This window comes from Penicillium bovifimosum (genome assembly GCF_028826915.1).
Source record: "Penicillium bovifimosum strain IBT 22155 chromosome Unknown utg000004l_segment0_segment0, whole genome shotgun sequence".
Taxonomy (NCBI): Eukaryota; Fungi; Ascomycota; class Eurotiomycetes; order Eurotiales; family Aspergillaceae; genus Penicillium; species Penicillium bovifimosum.
In genome coordinates this window covers 2,003,633-2,029,010 of record NW_026622713.1, presented here as the reverse complement: position 1 = coordinate 2,029,010, position 25,378 = coordinate 2,003,633, and the positions used below count along the sequence as shown (strand labels likewise).

Sequence of the window (25,378 nt, the reverse complement as noted above, 5' to 3'; positions counted from 1 at the left end):
TTGCCACTGAGAGGATGGCTTTACACAGTACACAGTATTCTTTCAAGCTGCAGTGTCGATTTGAACAGTTAATTGATAGAGTTGATTACTTCAAAATCGATATGTCCAAGATTATATATGAAAAAGATGTGAATTATTTGAATCTATCGCTAATGTTTAGATTAGCAGGTCCAGGAACCGAGACAAGAAGAGGCTCCAGGGACTCTCGCAGAGAGCACCGTGAAAAATTTCCTCGCCAAAACCGATAGAGTATGGCCCAACACATAGGGAGCGCCAATGACTCTTAGGGAGGCCCCATGGACAGTGAAGTAGAGGTACGGTGTTGAAGACTGTCGCTCCAGAAAAACGCCAAAAACTTCCTTTCCCAGCCGATGAAAAGTGGTATCATGTTGAATTTTGTCTTCGCCGAAAAGGCCCGTCATTTGCGCGACCATGCAGATAATGAAACAAGAGAAGTTGATCTCCGACTCCAAGCGGGAGACCAACGTCGGGATTTTATAAGGGTTTGTTTGTTTTTTAGTCTATGCTCATCGTGCCTTGAGTTGTTGAAAACAAAGCAAACTCATCACAGTCGTCAAAATTTGTCCAGTGCTACCGGAGTAAGCAGAGTTCACTTAGAACTTGAGAGCGCGAGGGGACTCCCAGGGGAAGCTCTGGTTAGTGAAGTGGCCGTTCTTGGCGGTCTGGTAGTAGATGGGCTTGGCCAAGTCGAGGTCCTTCACGATAACACCGGGACGGAGATCGAAGTTGTTGCGGATGATCTGAACCAGCTCGTCGGAGGTCTTGTCAGAGGTACCGTAGGTCTCGACGAAGATGGAGAGGGGCTCAGCGACACCGATGGCGTAGGAGAGCTGAACGAGGGCACGGCGGGCGAGCTTAGCGTTGACCAGAGACTTGGCGATCCAGCGCGCAACGTAGGCGGCCGAGCGATCGACCTTAGAGTAATCCTTTCCGGAGAAAGCACCACCACCGTGGGCACCCCAGCCACCGTAGGTGTCGACGATGATCTTACGGCCAGTGAGACCGGCATCACCCTGAGGACCACCGATGACGAAGCGGCCGGAGGGCTGCATGTGGTAGACGGTGCGGTCATCGAGAAGCTCGGCGGGGATGACCTTCTTGACAATCTTCTCCTTGAGGGTAGCACGGAGCTCCTCGGTAGAAACATCGTCAGTGTGCTGGGCGGAGATGACGACGGTGTCGACGCGCAGAGGCTTGACGCCACCGTTGTCATGGGCGTACTCAATGGTGACCTGGGTCTTGGTATCGGGGAGCAACCAGGGGATGGAGCCATCCTGACGGGCGGCCTTCATGGCAGCGTTAAGCTTGTGGGAGAAGAGGATAGTCAAGGGCAGGAGCTCAGGGGTCTCGTCGGTGGCATAGCCGAACATGATACCCTGGTCACCGGCACCGAGCTTCTCAAGAGCCTCCTCGTAGTGAAGACCCTGAGCGATATCGGGGGACTGCTGCTCAATGGCAACCAAGACGTTGCAAGTCTTGTAGTCGAAGCCCTTCTCGGAGGCATCGTAACCGATGTCCTTGATAGCACCACGAATGATCTTCTGGTAGTCCAGGTGGGCCTTGGTGGTAATCTCACCAAAGACCATGATCATACCTAAGGTAACATGTCAGCGTGAGATCTGGCCTCAAGTAAGCAGGATCAACATACCGGTCTTAGTGGCAGTCTCGCAAGCAACCTTGGAGAGGGGATCCTCAGCAAGGCAGGCATCGAGAATGGCATCGGAGACCTGGTCACTGTTGGCGATGTATTAGTATACTTGAATAGGAATTGAGGGCACGGAGAACGTATGAAAACACCCCGAGGGCGGGAATGTAGGGTTTCAGGGGCCATAAACTCACGCAATCTTATCGGGGTGACCCTCACCGACTGACTCGGATGTGAAGAGAAAAGTGCCGGGCTGGGAGCCGTTTGCAAGAGAACCCATTGTGAATGTGTGTGTGAGGGGAAACGGGAAGAATGGAGAAAAGAGAAGGAGGAGGAAGGGAGTGAAGAGGGGAGTGAAGAGAAAAGAGAGGAAGATCTCGGGGGAGGGGAAAATTTGGTGGGGTTTTGCTTGGGTTTTGCTTTTTTTTCCGAGTACAGTGGTGGTACCAGTAAAAAGAGTGTGTGAGTGCGGGACCACCCAGGTACCGATCTTGTACTCTCATTATCAGCCGTACTTTTTGTCTCCTGTCAGCCGTGATCGCGCCATCTGGGGGCGGTCAGTCTCGGCAGATCGACGGCAATGCAATTTTCTTTGTTGCCGCGATAAGAGATAGAACGAACATCCTCAATATTACAGCATCAGCAGCCATGTCGAAATTTGGCGTCTTAGTGATGGGCCCTGCTGGTGCAGGCAAGACAACCTTCAGTAATGCTGTGATCCAGCACCTTCAATCGACCCGTCGCAGCTGTTTCTACGTGAACCTCGACCCCGCCGCCGAGACATTTTCCTATGAACCGGATTTGGACATCCGCGATTTGATCACTTTGGAAGATGTGATGGAAGAGATGGGTTTGGGACCAAATGGCGGTCTCATCTACTGCTTTGAGTTCCTACTGCAAAACTTGGAATTCCTGTCAGAGGCACTTGAACCATTAAGCGAAGAATACTTGATCATCTTCGACATGCCCGGCCAGATCGAGCTCTATACACACATCCCTCTTCTCCCAACCCTCACAACATTCCTCTCCCGCCAAGGCCCATTGAATATCAACATGTGCGCCGCATATCTCCTCGAAAGCACCTTCGTCATTGATAAAGCCAAGTTTTTCGCCGGCACGCTCAGTGCCATGTCCGCGATGCTGATGATGGAGATGCCACACGTGAACATTCTCAGTAAGATGGATCAGATCCGCGATATGGTGACGCGACGGGAATTGAAACGGTTTACCAATGTGGACGTGCAATTGTTGCAAGACAATAAGGAGGACGATCTCACCGCAGGTGCCAATCCCATGGCTCCGGACTCCTTGATGAGTGGTGGATCTTTCAATCAACTGAATCGGGCAGTTGGACAGCTGATCGATGACTTCAGCATGGTCTCGTTCCTGCAATTAGATGTATCAGACGAAGACAGCGTCGCGGCAATCGTGAGCCATATCGATGATGCCATCCAATACCATGAGGCCCAGGAACCGAGAGAACCCAAGGACGAAGTGGAGGTAAATTACGAGGATTGAACGATACCCACGTTTGAGACTGCACCCTGTGGCAGGCCGTCAGATACCTTGCCCATTGGACTCACATGATCAACCACTATCTGCCCTTGGCGCCGCCTCGATTTTCCGGCAACTGAAGAAAACTTGGGGCAACACCATCTTCCATCGCACGTCGCCTCTCTATGACTGCTACAATTGCAAGTCGTGTTAGTGGAAAGCCTGTTAAGTTCTCTTGTTGTGACTGAATCGCAACAGCGTGCGAAGCTTCCCGACAATGAGAATCATCCACACTTCGATACCCCAAAATGGGTCGGGAGTAGAAAAATCGACAGATGTATACATGGAGATTCAGCCATATCTTGAGATACCAGAATTCATAATATACTCAAAACCGAATCATGAACCTTGTCCTGTCTAGACCCAATGACAAATTTAACAATCGCCAGACCGACCCAGTAGTATGAAATACATGTAAACAAGAGAAGAAATAGAAACCCATTCCGCATTTTCATATAACTCCGAACAAGCATATCAGCCACTAATTAATCGTAGCGGCAACAGACGGACACACCCATATCCCAGCATGCACGCTTTGGACGCCTCTCAATAAACCCAACCAACACTATTTAGGACCCTTGGCATAAGCCGCCGCAGCAGTTTTGCTCTTTTCCTGAAACTCGCCCAAAAGCCCTACAACAACACCATAGATCCATCCGAGATCCCTGCCAGCATTTTCAACACCGACGCTATAAACATACCATCCGGCACCGAGCAGCGAGCCCCAGAAGACAAGCCTGAAAGCGAGGGAGACCCAGAACATGACGACGCGGAAGGCGTAGTTCACCACCTTGATAGATATGAGGAGGATGATGGCAAGCATGAAGAGCGAGAGGAGATCTGGCATGGCGCCGGTGTAGGTTGTGAGGAAGGTCGACATGGGCTCAATCAGGTATGGCTGAAGGACCATAGTCCGTAGGTGGGTCAGCTTGGATGTGAGGTGGTCTTGTGTTGTGCTTTGGAGATAGGCGACTGTTGGGTTCTGGAGGAGGGTTTGGAAGTTTTCTGTGGCCATGGTTTTTTGGTTAGTTCTTGTGGCCTCGCGCTTGCGCTGTCTAAGAGATGTACGTACCTGGTAGGAAATCCATCGTCGCGATGGTTTTTTGGGATTCTTCAAGTATCTTTTATTATCGGCGTATAACTATCGAGCGATAAGAGACAGGGGCAAGGTAGAGTTTCGCTGTTTCTTTGGCGCGCAAGAGCTTTGTTTGAGAGCGTTTGGGCCTTTGTAACCCCTTGAGGACAGATATGTTCGAGAAAAGCGGACGTGAAACCACAGAGAACAATGGCGTTTTGGCTTGTCACTGGTCAATTGCCCCGTTGTTCGTTGTGTTCTCAGGTGTTTTGGTCGGTCTGCGCCGAAGCTCGTGTTGTTTGTAGTTCAAGTGACTGGGCCGAGAGAGGGTTCGGTGAGATACTCCAGATTTCAGCGTGATTATACAGCAAGTCAGATCACTCGGAAGAGGATGTTTTCAACGAGTGATGGTGGATAAGTCGAGAAGCGAAGACATACAAGGTCAGATTCCCTGGCGTGGCAACCGGACGATAACAGAAGTGCAAACTAAACAAACGCATGTGAACATGGACATTGTTCGTCATACAGAGCTTGTTGATCTCGATAAACATGGATCTCAGATTAATCACAGATTATACTGTACAGTAGATTAAATATTTATCCAGGCAGAGACGGTCCTATACATAAGTGCAACCAAACAGTCAACCACCGGTCTCATGAGTATAATAATGCGACGCCTCTCAGCCCAAGCTGAGGAAGAAATCAACACGACGCCATGCGAATGATCACGATAAAAGAAAACAAAGACCCAGAAACTCCGGGCTAACTCCAAGACATTGTACTCTACCATCGCGGGATGGGAGTGCGAATGCAGATGCAGATGTGGTATAGTAAAGAGTAAGTAAGGACAAGGCGCAAGATCTGTCAGAGTTACAGGGCGTTAATGAGCGCTCGGAGGGCGTCGCGCTCAGCTTGGATCTCAGTGTGTAGTTGGCGAGTCTGGCGAAGAGCATTGTCTCTGTGGAAGAAATTAGTAAAAGATCAGACGAAGCTAAGAGTACGTTGAATAAGAGCACGAATTCCATACCTGTCAGTTTGAAGCTGAGCCACATCAATTTGCGTGCGATTCATGCGTCCAACCACTTGCTCCATCTCCATGTCCGCATCACGGAGGAGTTTTTCGAGGTCCTTGACTCGTCGCTCCAGCATTTCGGACTGGACGACCTGCGTCAATGGGACGCCCTTACCGCTCGTGGTTTGATCCAGACGCGGTGAGCGAACCTCAAAGGGTGCGTTCGGCGTCCGGGGTGAGAGGCTGGCTGGAGTGCGGGTACCGTTGATCATCCGCGTGAGCTGGGCACCCTGGCTTTCCTTCAGCAAGCGAATCTCATCCTCATGCTTGCTCATCTCTTCTTCGGAGTGATTCTGAGCAGCCAGGAGATCGTCCTCCAGCTCCCTCATGCGGTTCTGCAAGACATTGATTCGCTCAACTGAGATTTGTTGATCTTTATCACCCTTATCAATGGCCGCTGCGAGACGGCTATGCAGAGTGGTGTTGGCCTGAAGCTGGTAGTGGACGTTGGAGCCCAGTGCTTCAACCCGAGCAAGTGAGGAAGCAAGGTCTTCCGAGCCAGCGACACTCGCCTCGGCGTCAGCTTGATCTGCTTGCAATTGCTGTAATGCAGATTGCAGGAAAGAGGAGGTCGTCACCATGTCAGCAAAGCCTTCTTGGTCACCCATCAACTCTGCACCAGCGGTGCTGTCCTCCTGCAGAAGCACGCGCAGAGCGCTGGTTTCCTGCTCGGCACGATCCAAGTCCATCTTCAGACCCGCGAGATTCTTCTCGCACTGCCACTTAGCATCCAGAGCGTCCTCAGCGCGCATGCGGAGGTGGTTCATTTCGTCACGTAGGTTACGGACATCCCTTTCATAGCCTAATCTTTGCGGCTGGCCCAATTGCTGGCTTCGAGCAAGCTCAATTTCGAGCATTCGAGTGCGCTTCTCGTACTCGCGGGCCTGGAATGCCTGGCGATCGAGAAGGCTTCGCAGAGCCCGATGCAATGCATCACGTTGTACCTCGATATCATGGACCTTGTCGACCAACGATTCGCGGGTTTCAGGTGACTTACCACCGTTGTTGTTGTTATTGCTGACCGAGTTGGACCGGGAAAGAGAGCCCGAGCGGGATAAGCCGCTGGGTTTGCGTGCAATGGAGTTCGATCGTGACACTCCGAATGCTGAATTTCTGGCCGAGCCACCTTCCTCTGCGATTGAAGCAAACCGGCCACCTTGAAGCTGGGCCAAGGAGGCATTCTCGATTTTCAACGCCTCAATTTCCTCTGCGAGCTTGTTGCCATCTCGAAGTTGGTCTCGTTCATTACGCAACTGTTCCAACTCTACTCGCATGGCAGTAAGTAGATCCTCGAAGTTATCTTTTGACTGCCGTTCCTCCAGCAGTTTTCGCTTGGTATTCTCCAGAGCAGTCTCAAGTTCCTTCGTCTTGGACGACAGATCTGACAAATCCGTCCTTTCGCGTCGAAGCTAAAGGAATGTTAGTCGCCGTCGCATGATGCATATGTGTTGCCAATCATCCGTACCTGTTGGACTTGAGATTCCAAGATCTGCACATGTGACTCTGATGCCATCCGTTGAGACCGCTCTTCCTGTAACTTCTGCGATAGTTCGACCTTGAGCTGGGCCCGTTCTTGCTCTGCCATGCGGCGGATCTTCTCAATATCTTCAGACTTCCCAGTATCGGAGGCATAGCGAACAGAGCTAGTACCCGAGTCCGAGAAATAGTCACTGGTCCGGCGATTGGCATCCGGGCCTTCTGACTGGAGCCGTTCGACTAAATCCTCCAAATCCATTTCTCGGCGGATAGATCCCGCCAATTCGGAGCTTATCTCGCGCAATTCATTCTCCAAATCTGCCATTTTAGACATGTATATGTTCTCTTTTATACTCGAAGACCCCAGAGAGGGTGTTCGCGCCGGGAGGCTATATCCATTCCTGGTATCGTAGGGAGAGGAAGGCTTGAAAGGGACGTTCGCTAATGGCGGCATGGGGGAAGGCATCGCTGACCGACCCGAGTCGGAGATCTCGGTGCTGGAGGATTCACCTCCCGGGGAGGTAACTGTATTATTATGATTATTATTTCCTGACGCGCCCTTCCAACCAAAGAAGGAGCTGATCTTATTTCCGGGTGTCTTTGGTTGTCGCGGATCCCCAGCCATGGACATAGACATCGATCGCGGATCTACGTCAATATGTAGTGGTGGTGGCCGGTTCATAGGCGGATGTAATGCCATACTCGTTGCCCTTCGTGAAAATCGTTTCGTGGGGGGAGGGGATTTGAGGACCGGAATGAATGGTTCGCTATCCAGACGACTGTGCAGGGGAGTTGCACTCATGAACTGGTGCGCATATTCCTCATCAAAATAGTCCGGATCCTCGTCTTCGTCGTCGTCGTCCTCGAGCACCGATCTCAGGTACGCGGCGGAGCCGTGGCGGGAGGCGGCGGTATCGACGTGTAGGGGTTGGACAGGTTGGCGTCTTTGAGAATATCTGCGGAGATGGCCCAGGGGCACGCGATTAGCCTTCCGGACTGCGGAGAAGCGGAACAGCATGTATAGGCCATATCATGCGCGATTGATAGGTTTGCTGGGGAAAAAAAGGAGGGTCTGCGGAATGGGCTCGGCAATGGAATTCTGGGGTCACGTTGGTCGCATACCTATTTGGGTTCTTTTGCACCGATATGAACGAGTCCCCATCCACCGATGAAGGAGATGGAGGTCTGGCCACTGGTGCTGTGGGAATGGAAGTGGGTTTATCGCCCTCGAAGGAAAGGGGAGAGGAGGGGTGGACAGGACCAGAGGTCACTGGGGCATCATTTTGCGGAAGAGGTTTCCTTCGCACTGGAGGAGTAGTAGGAGGGGGATCAGAGAAGCTCTCTGGATGGGCGGGAGAGCCACCGAGCCCAAGAGGAGACGCCATGAAACACCCTGGTCCGTTCAAAAAATAGCCATAGATCGACTGTCGCTCATGTCGATTAGCACGAAAAAGAGAATGGCACCCGCCAATGAAACGACCAAAAGGGAAAGGATTATTCTCTCGTGAATATCAGAGAAAATGAAGAGGAAAAGGAGAAAGTCCTGTCCACGACAGCCAGGAGCCATTGGCGCATAGCGCCCGTGGGTTCTCCATCCGTAGCGCTGGCTTCGGGACGAGTAAGCGTGAGTGGAGCGCAGGGGGGGGGGGGTCCGCCCTGGCGTGGGTCTGGAGTTGTACTCATTCGATTGGCACGATACAACTGATAGTGCTTTGACCGGTAGGATCGACAGCGCTTGAACCTAGACCTAAGCATGGCGGGCGTGCTTGACGTTCGTCTGGGCATTTTACCCCATTACCATGTCTGGAATACCAATCAATTGCTCAATAGACGACCAAAATAACATTCGTACTCGATATAATCAGTATGAAGTAGATAAAATTAGAAGTTCAATAGTGTCAAGTGGCACAAAGAACCCCCTTGAGTCGTGGATCTGGAGAGGTTGGCCCACGCCCAATGCTTGGCGATTCAGGGGTAGCGCCGTAGCGGCAGTTTCCTTGCGGGAAGGTACCTGTTGTCCATGGAAGTTCCTCAGAGGTAGCTTCCCATATTTCCTGTAGCTAATAGGTACTTCATGGTACTTCTGGAAGTGTTTGACATTTTGACTTTCTATCGCAAGTACGCCTGCAGGACACTGAGTACTGTACATGTACAACATAGGGCCAGCCACCTACTACAAGCTCTGCACAAAATAAACTCAATATCCACGTTCCCAATAGATTAAGGGGCCCTTAGGCCCTAAAGAAGGAGACCTTGAACGGAGATCATTCCCTTTTTGCCCCCTTTTCATCTTCAGGAGTTACCACTCTCTGGTCCAAGCCCCTCAATTATACGACTTTCTCAGAAGAACGTGCTCCTTAACCTTACTCCGTCCGGAGTACACGCTAACTAATTCACCCTGTCCAATCAGACCGGTAATTTGACTCGGGCGTCCCACCAAACCCTCGGGCCAGCGCGTGGCATAGTTTGCACCAACGGGCCCAGCGCTTATACTAAACGGGCTGTTCCTGCATCGTCACATCACACGGGAGGATAGCCAACAGTACGATGCCGACACTGAGATGTTGTACAGAATCTTCAGCTCGAGTTGCTCGGCACTGAACACCCCACAGGGAGAAACCCCACACTTGCTGTAATTCACATGGGCTGTTCTGGGCTCTACAACTGATGGGAAGTGCTCCTTGCTCAGCTCAGGACTCGAGAGACCGATTTTATACTTCTCCGTCTCCCGGGTTCTTCACGTCTCGGAAAATTGAACAGATTGAGCGGTCAAGAAAGAGCCAAGCACTAAACAACCACACTACTCTCGATTAACACTAGCCGGGAATCAATGTGCACAAACATGCCCTTATGCTGTACATCTGGAATACGGTGGACACGGTCGGATTTTGGTCAGGGCCAGCAGTTGTGCACTCGCTTCCAGGCCCTTGATCGTGCTGTGTGAGGTATACGCAGTATGTTACGATTATTTCACTCTAGGCCTGGTCTCGGTCGGTTCAGGAATCCAGCTGGTCGTCACCGTTCTACCGACTAAGATACAAAAATAGCCAGCAAGTGGCGTGGTCTATTGTTCCACCAACACCTTTATCAATTCCTATTTCCTGTACGAATGCGTAGGGCTGCTCCATAAAGGTCCACCATAGCTACATACCACAGACCAACTGCCGTAGCCGCGGCTCTAGACGTCCAGTCGGAAATAAAGTGGTTTCTGCACCCCCGTGTGATCCACATTCGTCGCACAGTCTAGGCCATGTCTCACTCTCGAACGTGTCTCACATTCAAAGACTCGATAGCTCGTGCGGATACGGCGATCATAGAATTGTTCTTTGTTTGAACCCCAGCTACAGCCGTTGTATGTTCGGGAATGTCTGGGAGCTATTGAACAGCCACTTCGTGTTCAGGTTGCGATGGAATTTGGCGTCTCCAGTCAGGCCGTCTCCTAAGTCCTTTGTGTTGCATTACAGGGCAATATAAAACAGAATATCCCATAACCCTGGATATTCTCCCTATCTGCCTGGGTCATGATTCTGGGCTGTACAGGGGTCGTAGGACGTAGGTATGCTGGTGAAGACAAAGAACCGGCAGGGCCCAGGTCTTCCATATGTACTAAGCGCCCATCTTGGGTTTCAAGTCTTGCTATTCCTTGAGGTGACCAAGGAGGGCCAACGGGCATAAATAGGTTCATCTCGAAGCGTATATATGGTCGGACACTCAAGGAGTCATGGCCTCCTCAGGTTAGCATCAGAGCCCGTACATATTGCGGACGAAGTCGTTAAACCGCCATTTGAAACATGAATTCAAGCTAAGATCCAACATGTAACTAATTAGGGCAGCCTTTGGTTACAGAATGCCCCCAACCTCGAGGATCCGTCCGATTCTTCTCCGGATCATCATGCTAAGTTGCTGTTCCAATTAGGATTATACCCTTGGGTCTCTCCAAAGACATTCCGCACGGTATAATGGCCATTCACACTCTCATACGAGGTGAAACCAGCCATACACCCAATGATGGTATGGAAGAACCCAGTGATGACACCGTATACGGCTCCAGCGGCAGCTGCAACGTTATAGGGACAGATATCATAGCCTGCCAAGTTCATCCCATTAGCGAATAGAAAATGTGCCAGACTTCGCCGAAGGAATAATCCCATCGCCTGGCATAGACGTGACTGACCTCCATTGTGCGCCATACGCGCAAAAACGTATCCTCCTAGAGCATCAAACCCTATGATACAAAGTTGGCTCGAAGGGTTGCCGCCTTGTAGCCCCCCAGCCGCTATTTCCGAATCAGTTATCAGATAGAAGCGAAAGATACATGCCAGAACCCACATTGATAAATCCCAATACATTCTCCTGCGAGGGGAATAGCAGCAACGACAGCCGCAATAAGCAACGGGCTCGGTGCTATAGAATGTTAGACAGAAGAACCAGGCAGCCTGCCCACAAGCAGCTCAAGTCGCAATGATAATGAGCACTAGACATCTCTTTGCTAGGTTGTGGATATCACTCACTGTCTCCAAGGACCAGATTGCTAACCTCCGCCGTGATCAAGACGCAGACCCCAAAGCTACTCGCCACCAACACTAGAAGTATCCAAGCGGGCGTAGGCAAGCCCGCATATCCCACGAACTCGACAAAGGCCAACACGCCCGACTTAGTGACGCCGGCGATGGCGCCGATCTGCATTGCTCGCGCTGTCAGTGGACTTCCATTGACATGGGCGGCCGTAGCTACTGCAGCTGGACCTGCGGCGGCGTTTGCTGCAATGTCGAGCGCGGCTAGGGCAAAGAACGTCCATACTAGAGAGGCGAAGGTGAGTTTGAATCGACATATAGCAAGGGGATACAAGGATGGCTGGGAGGCACATTCTGACAGCTTGGATTTTGGGTGAACGAAGATGTAGTCAACTTACTGTTGATAGCAGGATGTTTGACATCGTCCATATCCACTGTGAAACTGTGGGCAACAACCCTTTCTGTGTATATAGTAGAACGTAAGCGATAAGGATTCCCACAGTCAAACGTTTAAATCACAACTCTGATCCGCTCCATAAGCGCGATCATGTCTTATAAGAAAATGCTTTCTTCAGCCAGGACATGGCAGGTAGCAGGTTGTCAAGCTTCGCGGGGTCGCCAGATGGGCTCCTCAAGAGGCTGAAAAGCCTGGGCTCCCATGTTGGCTATGAAAAGAGGCAAAGTCACCCGAAATCAAACGAAGGGTGCTGCAGTAAGCTCATATACAGTTCTCGATTGACCAATCACAGCGCTCGGTTGGCGAAGCTAACGCTTCAGCGTGGCCGTGCGACGGTGCGAGCCCTAGTTCGGGTCTAGCGTGAGCATTTGCACAGGCGCCACACGAGGGCAGCTGGATACAATCCAATCCCATGATCGAGAATTCGGGGCGATGTGCTACGCCCAGCGGTCTTGGCTTTATCGCACATTGAAGAATCAGACTTTGGCCTGATTATTGTAACTAACATGGCGCAAGGCTGATGCTGAGCCACTTTAGTACCCGGGCACCTACACAGTAGGTTTGTTCTCTGTACCTCTTGTCACTTTTTCGTCATGCGAGCCGAGAGATATTTGCCAACTTCCATGCAAGTGATAGTGGATACTTGAACCGAGACTGAGATATAGAGTATCTCTCCCCCTCCACTCATGTTGTTGCGAGGGCTATTGTACATACGATGAACGCAACAGCCTGTATCATCGAGGCCAACCCCGATGTATCTGGAGTCGGGGTAAGTCTCATCACATGCATCCGTTCTATATCGCTACCCATTCACATACCCTGAACAGAAGTCAGAAGAACCGCCAGCTAACCCCCGACAGATCCGCATCTCAATTTACGCCCTCTGCCTAGGCGGCTCGATAGTGAGCTACCTACTCCGGGTATTTTATCCCGGCAAGGACCAAGAAGAATTCTCACGAGGAGTCTCCTCCGCCCTCGGCATGCAAGGTTTAGCGCTCCTCTGTACAGCAATCTATCAGACATTCCGGGACGAGCTGACGCTCTTTCACGCAATATGTGTCATACACCTTCTGGCCATCTTAGGCATGGACCTAGTCAGCAAAGGCCGGTACACAGGACTTGGCCCATTAAGACTTTATTACTTTGCCAGTATGCAAATCCTAGCTCTGGGTGCATTTCTCGCCTTCAACGTCTACGTCTGGGTGACAGCGCCGAGGTTCGGCAGCCAGCCTAAGTGCAACACAGACACGGTGTATGTGGTTTTTGGCGTCAGTGTCAAAGCGACTTCGCCCGTGTTCCGTTATATCATTCTTGGGAGTCTGGGCGCAATTGTCGCTAGCTTCGCCATTACTTTTGTGTGCATGTTGCCGTGTCTGTTTTTCATGTATCGGAGACGAAATCCCGCTGGGGGTAGGGCTGAGGGTCTGTCCAGGGGTTGGATTCATTGGTCTGTGGAGGTCAGTCCTGCTGTTTATACAGACCGTGTTGAGCCACCGAAGAGACTGCATGGACAGGCATTGCTCAAATACACGTTGAACAAGGTGGCATACTGCTCGTTCTGTGTATACCTGATTGTTTCGCTGGAGCAGACTATCAGTCGCAACCACCTCGACCCCGAAGAAAAAGGATGGACATTTGGACAGGTTATTGCCATTTTCCTCTTGTTGGGGGTCGCCAATGAGCTGCTCAATGTTCTTCTTGCGACATGGGATAGGAAGAAGAATGAAAATTCTCAGCAGCTGGTACAAGTCACGTCAGACTCGGTACAGGTCACGCCGGGCTCTGCGAATTCAGTGCATTCCCTTGCTTGACACCTCATGTTCATATATGCCTGGAACAGTATGTGCATGTATTCTATTTACAGATCCAGATGTTGCAAATCTAATTATGATAGACCGGAAAGTGTGCAGGCGGCTCAATAAAATCGTAAGTAGACATTCAATCATTTCACCCTCATTTCATGGTGCTGTCAACCAGCTCGCGGTATATCTTTTTGAGATCGGCAATATCAGCATTAAGCTCGTCGACCTGCTCGCTCTTCTCGCCCAGCATCTCCAAAGTAGTCTGGTACCGCTGATCAAGGTCCTCCAATTCTGCTTCTAGCTCCCGCAGCCGAGAATCAGAGACCTGCTTCTCTTCGAGCTCGCGCATAAGATCCACGACCTGTTGCCGGGCCTCGTCGCGCTGGCTCGTCACGCGAGCCAATTCATCCTTGGAACCCGCACGCTCGCTCTCCAGGCGGCGGACTGTGGCACTCATGCGCTCAACCAGCTGCACAGATGGACCGGCGCCGACCGTGGACTCGGAGATGATGTCGTTGATACCACGTGATGGAGGTGCTTGCGTACCGCCGTACGCGGAAGGAGCGATAGGAGTGCCGGAGTCGCCGAAATACTCTTCAGGCTCGAAGCTGATTGAGGGTGCTCCCAAGAATGATTGATTTGAATGAATCGGTGGGGGAGAGAGGGTGGATTGGGCAACTGAGGCAGGATAGGAGTTTTGCCGGGGCGGGGTGCCAATCTCAGGTGACATGAAAGGCATGACAGATGAGCGCCGGCTAGGAGGGCGGAAATCCGACAATCCCGGCGTTGTCGCGTCGAGAGTGCTTGACCGCCGAGTAGATGCAACGGGCGACATTCCGCGTAGGTGCGATGGGGAGTTCACTTGATCCCTCCATTTGGCCCGCTCTTCTTCCAACTTCTGCTCCAACTTCTGCGCCCACGTTGCATCACTCGCTTTCCTCTGCTCGGCCATCTCCTTCTGCGTTGAAGCGAGCTCATCTGCAGCTTTCTCGAGCCGCTGTTGCAGCTTCTGAAGCTCTTCCATACGCGCATCGAGTCTGCTGGTTAGATCGTGCTCGACCTCTTTTGCGTTGTCCAACTGCTCTTCAAATTTCTTCAACTTGAGGTTCTATATCAATGTTAGCAATTTGCGTTACAACAAAAAATGAGATAACTTGAGATCATACCATCTCCCGAATTTTCTTCCGCAGATCGACTTCTCGTCGACCGGCGTCATCACGCTCTTTCTCCACATTTGCAAGGCGCGAGAGCAAAGAGCCCTCCAATGTATGCCAGTTTGCACTAGCGACAGCATATTGAGTTTGCAGTGTCTCAATCTGACGCAGAAGTTTGGCTTGAGTCTCCCCCGTTGCCCCCGATGATGCTTCTTCTGCACGGGAGCGAAGGCTTTCCATTTTACTTTCCAAGACAGATTGTTCACCTTTCAACTCGGCCTCAAGCATACGTGCTCTTTCCCTTTCTTGCTCGATCTTCTCCTGCAATTCGGAGATCGTTTTCTTAAACTTTGCTTCGCTGATGTCGCGCTCGATCTTAAGGTTAGATAGTTCCTCGTCTAGTTCAGCTGCCTGGCGCTTCTGCTGCTCCAAAGCGTCAGAATTCGCTTTTGTCTCCGCATCTTCGGCACGAGCGACAGCCCGGCTCAATTGCGACTTCATCTCTTGAACAGTTTGGCTGAGTGCATTGCGTTCATCGATCACAGCTTCCAGGTCTTTAGTTGACTTGGTGTGAGATGCTAAAGACTCGATTGCCCTCTTCTCTGCCGCCTCTGCCCGCTTGGCCCTTGCTTCGGAGTTGACCGCATCCCGCTCAAGTCTGTCCATCCTTTTCCTCATTTCAGTCTGAGATTTTGTGTTTTCGGTGAGTTGCTGGCGCAATTTCTTGATCACAGTCCGGTGGTCCATTTCAGACTTGGATAACTTCTGCCCCTCTTCAAGAAGTAATGCGATTTTCTCATCTTTTTCCAAGAGGGTTTTCTGCGCACTCCCTGGAGTAGCATTTGCCGCAGCAGTTTTGGCCGATTCGGCAGCATCCTTAGCGAGGTATTTCAACTTTGACTGCAATGCATCTATGCGCTCAATATAACCATGTATCTCCTCTTGCCATTGCGCCTCAGCAGCTTTATGGTCAGCCTGCAAGCGAGCAATGTCCGGGTTCAGATCTTCCGCCGGCACTTCTGATGGCAATTCAACGCTGGCCCGCGGACTATCGCTTGAAGCAAGAGTACTCAGAAGTTCGCTCCGTTGTGAATCCGACGTATCTTGGCCGGCTGTGGCTGAATCGTTTGATGATTGAATCACATCTATAGAGGCCCTGGGCGCTGAGCCAGAGACACTGATGTCCGCTGAAACACGCGGCGATGCCCCTGGATCATGACTCGTTCTCGGTGATATCAATGTAGCCGCATTACTGTCGTCGTTCGGCCGTGAGGTTTTGGAGTCTTCTGCCGCACCGTTCACCGATGCAACGTTTGAATCAATGTCCATACTGGACCGAGCGCCACTGCTGGGTACTGGGCTAGCGGGTGGCGATGAGACCCGGCTATGAGGAGACTGAGAACCAAGGTTTGAGGCAGCTTGCTTCGCCATGGCTCGAGCCAGCCGTTCCTGAAGCCGGTCATTTCTTCGTGCCGTCGATGAACTGCGGGAAATCGCTAAAAGACATTAGCCAAGCTCGTCCAGTTACACATGGTCTTCAGGTTCCATACGAGCAGTGGGAGCTTTTGTTGCGGGCATCTCTCCGTCATGAGTTTCAGCGGGCTTTGTGTGATTAGTCTCCTCGTCCATCAATATGTGATCCAGTCGAGACTCGACGCCCGCTACTGCCTGCTGGAGGAAAGAGCCCACGCCCCATTTTGGCTTTTGCGTCTGAGAGTTCTGCGCCATTGTACCAGACGACTACAATGGGAATTGGGAACGGGAGTTTTAGACGGCAAATGCCTCGTGTTGCATTGGCATGGGTTCGATGGGCTGCGCTCGGACGCCGACTTGTCGCAATTATATCGCGAGGGACGTTTCGTGGTCAATTCGACGACAAGTGATATGAGATGTTTTGATGCTAACGTCGACAATAATAAAGTTGCGGCGACGAGATGAGAGACCGGCGGAATCTAAGCTGGATTCACAGTACTGAGCAGAGTCTCGAACGAAAGTAAGGCGCGGAATGGCCGAGCCAGTGAGTCGGGAAATTGGAAGCAATAAAGACCCGCTAGTAAAACAAAAGAAGAGAGTAGAGACAGAAGGAGGAGAGGGCAACGTGGAGTACCGGGAACAGAAGTTGAGGCCATGGGTTGAGATACCGTCGGTCTTGGCACAGGCTTCCGTCATCCCCAAGCTCCCCCGTCCCCTCTGGACACACCTCCGGTTGCATCTATCATAGCCAGTGACACTCCCTTTCCTGGCTTGGATATCCCCACCTACATCCATAATGTCGCTCGATCCACCTACATATCTCAGCTCCCTCCAGAACAACATTCGAGCTCGACCGATTCCATGGGAGGGTGCGGTCCGCGCGGGCAACATCACTGATGACCACTTGAAGAAGATCAAGGCGGTGGACAAGGTGCGCAAGGAGCAACGTCGCCAGACGATAGAAGGGGATCTTTCTGGATATGCAGAACTTTTGGCTGGCGGTACACAGGGAAAGAGTGTCTTGGACTCGGCCTCTCGAAGGACAGATATCGTGCAGTACATACTGGTGCTGGCCTCGGACTTGATTCAAGGTAGATGCTATAGGCGGACTAGGAATTTTGCAGGATTATGCTGATCGAATGTCAAATAGATGTGCCCTCTTTGGCCGATTCGCTTGTTTCCCACCCAGAACCATACAAGCCATTCCTACCATTCCTGCAGCACTCGACAAATGCCGAAGACCCAATCCCTTTGCTCACATCCACCTTCCTTACTGCACTTGTATCGCACAGTCTTGTCGCGTCATCGAAACCGGCACCGCGAGACAACCAGGCTCTTCCACAGCTGTACACCTATCTCTCTACATTGACCAAAAGCCAGGACAGTGGGCTTCAGGACATTGGCGTACAAGGGTTTTCAGAGCTACTGAGAACGAGCCGAGCCCGAGAGCTCTTTTGGGCGCAACGCCAGGAGACTTTGGATCCATTGATCGAGACTCTTCGAACTGCGGCGGGGGCTAAAGATAATGCTAGCACACTGGGAAGCAGCGCTCGCGGCGTCGAGCCTGGTCTCGCTGGTGGTGTTGGTCTACAGCTTCTGTATCGCGTGCTCCTAGTGCTGTGGCAGCTTGCTTTTGAGGGATCTTTGATTGGCGATGAACTTCAAGAGTAAGTGGTGGCGATCATTTGACCTGCATTTCGAATGTCTGCTAACCTCGCTTAGGAACTATGAAATCATCCAGCTCTATACTCACCTTCTGCGCCTTTCACCGAAAGAAAAGACTACACGCTTGCTTATTGCGACTCTGTACAATCTTTGCTCCAGCAATCGGACGACATTGTTGCCCATTGCCGTGTTCGTTCGACTCCCCGCCCTCCTGGTCAACTTGACTGGCCGTCACCTGACCGACCCCGACCTGCTCGAGGATTTGAACGCTCTTTCTTCCATGCTGGAAGAATATACCAAGACACAGACTACCTTTGATGAATATGCCGCTGAAGTTCAATCAGGCCATTTGCGCTGGTCTCCCCCTCATAAGAACCCGACCTTCTGGAAGGAGAATGCTCGCCGAATTGTTGAGGACTCAAACGGTGCTCTAGCCAAGAAACTCGTCGAGATTCTGTCTAAGAGTTGGGATAACGACAAGCAGGTGCTGGCTATCGCTTGTAACGATGTAGGGAACCTAGTAAAGGAGGTCCCGGAGCGCCGGGGACAGTTGGAACGACTGGGCCTGAAGACACGGGTGATGGAGCTGATGGCTGATAAAGATGAATCAGTGCGGTGGGAGAGCTTACATGCCGTTGGTGAGTGGCTTCGGTATACCTTTGAGGGCTGATGCCGTTGAGGGTGTTCTGCTATGTTGATGGCTTTCTGGGATGGACATACTGGTTTGCATGTGTGTATTTTCTTGCCATAGCGATACTAGCTTCAGTTCTCTTCGAGACAATAGATCCATATTCACCTATGGCTTTGACTTACGCAAAGGCTTATCTATTGAAACTAACAGTGGATCTTGCGATCGACCGCTAAAAAAAACCCCCAAGATGTACGGCACTAAGGTCCAAAAAGAGGCACGAGTGCGAGTTGGGGTTTACATAGTAATTCGAGACTTGCCCTGTTCTCTCATAGCAATGTAGCAACCAACTGTTGCTGTTCCCCAGTAAACTTCATTCGCCACGCGGGAATTCGGGTCCGGGGAGATTTCCAATTCCCCGCAGGAATCCTTTCGGAACAACATCCCACCAGACCACAGCACCCATGTCGAGATCCTTCACAGGCTGCAAGAGATGTAAGGCGCGCCGACAAAAATGCGACGAGCAGCGACCGAGCTGCGGGCGCTGCCAGACCGCAGGCGAGCAGTGCCATTATGCGATGCAGTTGCAGTGGGGAGGACGGACGTTCTCACGATCCCGGTTCGGGGCCTGCGTTGGGGGGACCGGAGGTATGCAGAGACTTGGTATGTACGCAGTTCCCAATCTTGCGCCTACATGGCCCTAATCGTTTCAGAATATTCTCCAGGAGAATTCATCTACACCACCAAGGCGACGGCACAGCCAGTCAGCGCCAGAACCGCATCAGATCTGACTCTATCGCAACCCGTCGATCCCTTTTCATCCTTGTCCTCCGACCAAAAGGCTTTACTGCACCATTTTATACACGATGCCTCGCAGATTACCGCCTCGCATTCCGGGATGCAGCAGGACATATGCCGCATGCTCATCCCCATGGCTCTTCAGACCCCTTCCTTACTCTATGCCACCACCGCCCTCTCAGCGATCCATATACAAGCCCTGAATAATCAGTCGGAGACAGCCAAAACAGCACCGGATATTGCCAGGCTAATGGCTCTCAGCCTTGAACACTTCCGAAAAGAGCTGGGGAATCCTTCGTCGAAGGACTCGGAGGCTCTGGTAGCGACGGCCCGGACCCTTTGCTTAGCTGAGATTCATTCCGGGGCGATCAATCCGAACTCATGGAGAGCACATATCGACGGGGCGAGGGCATTGATGAGAGCTGCGGATGCCACTGGTGAAGAGTCACCACGGTCTACCAGCGGGTTCCGGCGGTATTTAGATCGCTGGTACTGGTCGATTGTGTCGCTCACGGCATTGACGGGGAATGGTCCACCCATTGGAGATGTCTCGGACTTTGCCTCGTCTGATTTGATGGGGCTGGGGGGTTCTACCGATTATCTAGATGACTATTGGGGTTTCAGTGTAGACCTAGCGGCCGTTTTCCGGCAGATTGGTGCTGCGGCCTGGCGAAGCCAGGAAGCAGAGAAGACCGGACAGGGCTTCGTTGCTGGGGAGGTTGACAGCAGTGTGGAGGATGATGCCGCGTCCTTGGAATCTGCGATTCGTCAGCTTATGAATCGCGACTCAGATTCACAGCCATCGTTCTACCCAGGGGCTGCTGAGGGGCTGTCGCCGGAGAGCGCGCAACAACTTTTACTCTGCAATGAGGCGTTCCAACACAGTGCGCTTATCCAGATCCACCGACGTCTTCGGAAGACACCAAGTTCCTCGCCAGAAGTGCAGCAGTCGGTCCAACGCATCCTAGAGTGCACGGCCCAAATTGGCCCATCGTCAGGGCTCTCGCCTTGGGTGATGCTAACGACGCCAATCTTCATTGCGGGATGCGAGGCACATGGCGAAGATCGGGCAATAGTCCGGCAGTTGCTATCGTCATTGCATGAGACTATCCGTATACCGAATGTCCTTCAGTCACTGAAGTTCCTCGAGCAGTATTGGTCTAACCAGCTTGGCGAAGAAGAAGACTGGAGCCACTTCCTTGGTAAGGGTTGTATCATTCCATTTTAGGATCATGCTAACCAATGTATAGATCGAATGCAGTTCGACTTTATCCCTTACTAGAACCATTCGACTGAGCTCACTGTTATGCCTCATGTGCAATGATTTATGTCTGAAATTCGGGTTGTATATATTCCTTCTTCTTCTTCTAGGTTCTTCTTCCTTTTCTTCATGTTATATAATACATTGCGTTAGCTGCTGGTATTCATTGCGCAATACCTGGATTACATATTCAAGCTTTGGCGTTTAATAATCGTGGCTGGCGATGACTTGACAATTGAACACAAGTGATCGTTGCAGCCTTTTAGGCGCTCAAGCACTAGACCATTTAACCCAGTCTCACAGAACATGTCTTAATAATATCTAGCATAATACTCTAAGCCTCTCATGAAATACGCTTAACATCTAGAGATATCAAAATGGAAGATGTCATCATGTCAGCGACGGGGCTAGGCCGCTTATATCCGAAGACTGACCAATGATGTGATGAGTGGGATTACTCAACATCGATCTGTAAGCAGCTGATTCGCAGGACTCCGATCTGACAGATCCGGAGAGCTCCTCGATTACGAGCCTCAACCCTGGAAATAGCAGCTATAGCTGTCCATATTAGGTATACGCAGGGAGATACGCTCGGGCTCGGGCAAACTCATCTGAGATCCCGGGTCGGCGTTTGTGTTAAACTCCATGGATTGGCCTGGACAGGGTCGATATACCAAGTTTCTTCGAAAATAATGATCGATCATTGGATGCGATTTTGACTGCTTTGGAATCAATTTTGATTCTTAATGTGCGGATTTAATCTGACTGCCCCGGATTTCAAATATAGCAATGGACATGATAATGTATATAGTCTGTCTGCTCTGCCTCCGCGAATCTCACTCCGGACCTCTTCTCCAGTATATTCAAGTACCTAATACTAATATATACTCTTACCATCATGGAAGCTGCCATTCGCGATGCCCCATTTGGGCAGCTTGTTCGTCTTTTGACGAAGAACAAATACTTCAAGTACCCCGAAGAAAAGCCCGACTTCCAGCTTCCCGAGCCATGGCTCGAAATGCTGAACAATACCCAAGATGGACAACACGCAAGCGAGAAGGGGACGACCTCGCAAGATTCCAACCGAAGCAGTGAGCCTCTAAGTCGCGCCTCCACCCGCCGAGCATCTGCAGAATCACCGCAAGCTCGCCCCGAGACAGAGGAACCTACAGAATCGACCGAAGCTCGCTCCGAGGCAGAGGAATCTACAGGATCGACAGAAGCTACCCCAGTGGCAGAAGAACAACTCGACATTGAGAGAACTAAGTCCATCCCCATTTGCCCTAAGAAAACAAAAGACGGCTCCATTCTCGTGGATTGGTACTATACCGACGATTCAGAGAACCCGCACAACTGGACCAATCGCAAGCGTGCCCTTGTCGTTACCATCATATGTCTGTATACCTTTGTCGTATATACAACCTCTGCAATCTATACATCTTCCACCGAAGGTGTGATGAGAGAGTTTGGCGTGAGCACTCTGGTAGCCACATTGGGTCTATCTCTCTACGTTCTCGGATATGGCATCGGACCCTTGCTCTTCTCTCCACTCAGTGAGATCCCAGTGATTGGACGCAACCCAGTCTACATCGTCACAATGTTCCTGTTCGTGATACTCTCAATCCCAACAGCCTTCGTGGGCAACTTTGCCGGTCTGCTGGTGCTTCGTTTCCTGCAGGGATTCTTCGGCTCACCATGTCTTGCATCTGGCGGCGCTTCCATCGGAGATCTGTATAGCCTAACGTCCCTGCCTTTCGCCATGATGGCCTGGGTTGCTGCAGCATACTGTGGTCGTAAGTTTTCCTCTATCCCCACACCCAATGTCAGTACATACACTAACAACAAACCATCCAGCCGCTCTCGGTCCCCTCCTCAGTGGCTTCTCCGTCCCCGTCGAAGGCTGGCGCTGGTCCCTCTTCGAATCAATCTGGGCATCCGCCCCAGTCCTCGTCCTCATGTTCCTGTTTCTCCCCGAAACAAGCACACCAACAATCCTCCTCCGGCGCGCAGCCCGTCTCCGCAGAATCCACAACGACAAACGTTTCATGTCGCAGTCCGAAATCGACCAGCGCCACATGCGCGTCAGAGACGTAACCATCAACGCCCTGATCAAGCCCATGGAAATCACAATCAAGGATCCTGCCGTGCTCTTCGTCCAGGTCTACACAGCCATCATCTACGGCATTTATTACTCCTTCTTCGAGGTCTTCCCGCTAGTCTATCCAGTCGACTACGGCATGAACCTGGGCCAGATCGGTCTAGTCTTCCTGTGTATCCTGGTATCCTGCCTTTTGGGAATCGCCATCTACGGAGGCTACATCTATTTCTGGGTGAATCCCCGCATCCGCCGCTTCGGCTTCCCCGTACAGGAAGACCGTCTGATTCCTGCGTTGCCCGCTTCTTTTGGCCCTACCATCGGTCTTTTCCTGTTTGCCTGGACGGCGCGGGCGTCTATTCATTGGATCGTGCCAACGATTGGTATCACTATCTACGGTGGTACGGTCTTTATCGTCATGCAGGCCATCTTCATCTATATCCCTCTCAGCTACCCCATGTACGCGGCCAGTCTGTTTGCGGCAAATGATTTCTTCCGCAGTGCTCTGGCTTGCGGTAGTATTCTCTTCGCCCACCCGCTGTTTGGGAATTTGGGTGTTGACCGTGGTACGAGTCTGCTCGGTGGTCTGAGTGTTATTGGTATTATTGGTATCTGGTTGCTTTACTTCTATGGTAGCAAGCTTCGCGCTATGAGCAAGTTTGCTATCTCAGAGCCGGCGGAATGAGTGTACTAATTCTTTTTGTTTTGTGACGTGACTTTTATATAATTTGGAACGAGACTAAAGCTACCTAGAGCTTTGTGATAAAATCTTGGTTAATAATGAAGAAGTTGAATATATGATTGAAGATTGATATGATTTTGAGTCTAGGAAATCTTGAAGTGCTCTTGACGCTGGCCCCGGGAATCTTCGGCTATAAGTCTGCCTACCCGCAGAGAGAAATGATATCGCCAGGGACATAGGGGCTCATGATATCAATCAGTTTCGAGAGAGGGATCCAGTCAAGGGGACCATGGATGCTTCGTACAGGATGACCGCTGTACAACACCCGAGCGAACAAAGAGCCATCATGTTGCTCCGCTTTCATCTCCCTATAAAGTATTAGAGAAGCACCATTTATTGGCAAAGTTACCCCATAGAATCTGACCTACCAAACTTCAAAAGCAATGTTGGCCGCCATACCCGGCCAGCGCAGCGCCTCAATCCCCAGAGAACCAAGAATAGGGCCAATGTCTCCATCGTGGATGAATATATGACTGTAGTCGACAGAGGGACTTCCATCTTGGACAGCCTGCAGACGGGAAATGATCTCACCAATGAACAAGCCCTCAACTACCTGGATATACTTGACCACATCCGGATTTGTACGCCAGTAGTAGTTCCACTCCCAATCACCAGCACGGAAGACCTCCTCGGCCATCTGCATAGTGACACAGGCTGAGGAATTAGATATACTGCACGGTAGCTTGTAGCCATTGCAAAGGCGAGCCTGGAAATTATCAGAGAAATGGTCAAAGGTACTCTGCCATGAAGTTGCATTTGCGCCCAGAATGGCGCTCAATTTCGAGCGCAACCCCTCAGTGACATTCAGATGCTCTTTCCACTGCGTGGTAGACTTCAAGCTGAGTAGGGTAGAATCAACAGCAGAGCAGGGGTATCCACTGTCAACGGTATCGACAGAGGACACCATCTGGTGCAGTGGAAGAGCTCCCTCGTAGTCGGGCCACATGCCGCGCAGGACGGCGCCAGCCGACGCTTGAGTGAGCGGGGAATTGCTGGAGCGGAACCAAACGCGCTTGTTAGGCGTCGCAGGAATCAGGCCAAGCTTGTCTCCGTAGACGCGCCAGAGATCCTTCCCGTGTTGATACCCGTCTTGGATACCCCCCTATGGTAATTTGGGGGTACTGACAGGTACCGTTCACTCCTGGCGAGAAAGGGTTGGAGGTATCCTGGTATGTCTGTGCATACATTGGCATGGGCTGGATGCCGTTTGCACTGTTGGGGCCCGCGTAGAGATACGGGCGGACATCGTCGCAATGGTAAGCTTGGTTCTGGAGTGGTGTGTTAGCCTGTTAGGTTAGGCGGGGCTTCCGTTCTAAAGTTGCGTACCTCGCCGCCGGGGAGGATATTGTATGGAGAGCGTCGCTCGTGGCGCTGTAGATACTCGAGGTAAACAAGCTTTGCGTCAGCTGACCCGTTGGTCAGAGCTTCCGGCAGCTCGTATTCTGGGGAACGAGGATGCGGCATAGAGCAGTAGCTATAGATGCCGTAGGGGGTACCTCCGGCAGGACCATTTCTTGCAGCTTCGTAGGTGCCACCATATGTGCCAATTGAGCTATTGCTAATGTATGCTGTGCTGTTCAAAGTTGGCGGGTAGAAGGTGTCCGCGGGGGACACGGGGCTGAGGCCTACTCCTAGGACGGAGGTGGCGGGAAGCCAACTCAGACCGCGCATGGTCGAGAGAAGTTTAGATGAAGAGAATCAAGACCGGCGGACCGCTGGACATCCTTCTAATATTGCAAATCTCCAAGACGGCATGCAATAAGCCGAAGACTACGGAATAGTAGAACCCGAGCAGAATGAGGTTCCATTGCAGTCGCGCAAGTCGCGACCTTCGATCAGCGCACGTGGCGTGGCCAACTTGCAAGGTGGCATCGACCATGTCACCATGTGGCAAGTACAACCTCGCCGCCTCGGACCAACTCTGGACAGCACGGTCAGCACCTAGT

At 51.5% G+C, this 25,378-nt stretch overlaps 11 protein-coding genes across 11 annotated transcripts; 5 read left to right on the top strand and 6 right to left on the bottom strand.

The window, feature by feature from the left end:
- Positions 1-614: 614 nt before the first annotated feature.
- N7515_005065 (S-adenosylmethionine synthetase) lies at positions 615-1,946 on the bottom strand (the record flags this gene model as incomplete). The annotated part of the gene is made up of 3 exons (XM_056665809.1): positions 615-1,615; positions 1,670-1,755; positions 1,861-1,946. 3 exons carry the CDS (start codon positions 1,944-1,946, stop codon positions 615-617), a joined length of 1,173 nt encoding a protein of 390 aa, XP_056522759.1.
- Positions 1,947-2,314: 368 nt separating this feature from the next.
- On the top strand, positions 2,315-3,184 carry N7515_005064 (putative signal sequence-binding GTPase GPN3; the record flags this gene model as incomplete). Its single annotated transcript, XM_056665808.1, has 1 exon — positions 2,315-3,184. One exon carries the CDS (start codon positions 2,315-2,317, stop codon positions 3,182-3,184), a length of 870 nt encoding a protein of 289 aa, XP_056522758.1.
- Positions 3,185-3,785: 601 nt separating this feature from the next.
- Positions 3,786-4,235, bottom strand: N7515_005063 (Apq12 family protein; the record flags this gene model as incomplete). The annotated part of the gene is made up of 1 exon (XM_056665807.1): positions 3,786-4,235. The coding sequence occupies one exon, from the start codon at positions 4,233-4,235 to the stop codon at positions 3,786-3,788; it is 450 nt and encodes a 149-aa protein (XP_056522757.1).
- Positions 4,236-5,165: 930 nt separating this feature from the next.
- N7515_005062 (uncharacterized protein) lies at positions 5,166-8,228 on the bottom strand (the record flags this gene model as incomplete). The annotated part of the gene is given in 5 exon segments (XM_056665806.1): positions 5,166-5,253; positions 5,323-5,554; positions 5,570-6,776; positions 6,833-7,787; positions 7,966-8,228. 5 exon segments carry the CDS (start codon positions 8,226-8,228, stop codon positions 5,166-5,168), a joined length of 2,745 nt encoding a protein of 914 aa, XP_056522756.1.
- A 2,505-nt stretch (positions 8,229-10,733) lies between these two features.
- Positions 10,734-11,786, bottom strand: N7515_005061 (uncharacterized protein; the record flags this gene model as incomplete). The annotated part of the gene is made up of 5 exons (XM_056665805.1): positions 10,734-10,930; positions 11,018-11,119; positions 11,173-11,247; positions 11,355-11,642; positions 11,756-11,786. The coding sequence occupies 5 exons, from the start codon at positions 11,784-11,786 to the stop codon at positions 10,734-10,736; spliced, it is 693 nt and encodes a 230-aa protein (XP_056522755.1).
- Positions 11,787-12,529: 743 nt separating this feature from the next.
- N7515_005060 (uncharacterized protein) lies at positions 12,530-13,625 on the top strand (the record flags this gene model as incomplete). Its single annotated transcript, XM_056665804.1, has 2 exons — positions 12,530-12,583; positions 12,642-13,625. The coding sequence occupies 2 exons, from the start codon at positions 12,530-12,532 to the stop codon at positions 13,623-13,625; spliced, it is 1,038 nt and encodes a 345-aa protein (XP_056522754.1).
- A 142-nt stretch (positions 13,626-13,767) lies between these two features.
- On the bottom strand, positions 13,768-16,498 carry N7515_005059 (M protein repeat protein; the record flags this gene model as incomplete). Its single annotated transcript, XM_056665803.1, has 3 exons — positions 13,768-14,724; positions 14,783-16,266; positions 16,321-16,498. 3 exons carry the CDS (start codon positions 16,496-16,498, stop codon positions 13,768-13,770), a joined length of 2,619 nt encoding a protein of 872 aa, XP_056522753.1.
- A 541-nt stretch (positions 16,499-17,039) lies between these two features.
- Positions 17,040-18,578, top strand: N7515_005058 (H(+)-transporting V1 sector ATPase subunit H; the record flags this gene model as incomplete). The annotated part of the gene is made up of 3 exons (XM_056665802.1): positions 17,040-17,334; positions 17,394-17,910; positions 17,966-18,578. The coding sequence occupies 3 exons, from the start codon at positions 17,040-17,042 to the stop codon at positions 18,576-18,578; spliced, it is 1,425 nt and encodes a 474-aa protein (XP_056522752.1).
- Positions 18,579-19,000: 422 nt separating this feature from the next.
- Positions 19,001-20,616, top strand: N7515_005057 (Zn(II)2Cys6 transcription factor; the record flags this gene model as incomplete). The annotated part of the gene is made up of 3 exons (XM_056665801.1): positions 19,001-19,199; positions 19,250-20,536; positions 20,585-20,616. The coding sequence occupies 3 exons, from the start codon at positions 19,001-19,003 to the stop codon at positions 20,614-20,616; spliced, it is 1,518 nt and encodes a 505-aa protein (XP_056522751.1).
- Positions 20,617-21,493: 877 nt separating this feature from the next.
- On the top strand, positions 21,494-23,375 carry N7515_005056 (MFS transporter; the record flags this gene model as incomplete). The annotated part of the gene is made up of 2 exons (XM_056665800.1): positions 21,494-22,388; positions 22,450-23,375. The coding sequence occupies 2 exons, from the start codon at positions 21,494-21,496 to the stop codon at positions 23,373-23,375; spliced, it is 1,821 nt and encodes a 606-aa protein (XP_056522750.1).
- A 199-nt stretch (positions 23,376-23,574) lies between these two features.
- Positions 23,575-25,103, bottom strand: N7515_005055 (histidine phosphatase family protein; the record flags this gene model as incomplete). The annotated part of the gene is made up of 4 exons (XM_056665799.1): positions 23,575-23,740; positions 23,801-24,521; positions 24,565-24,700; positions 24,759-25,103. The coding sequence occupies 4 exons, from the start codon at positions 25,101-25,103 to the stop codon at positions 23,575-23,577; spliced, it is 1,368 nt and encodes a 455-aa protein (XP_056522749.1).
- Between the last annotated feature and the right edge of the window lie 275 nt (positions 25,104-25,378).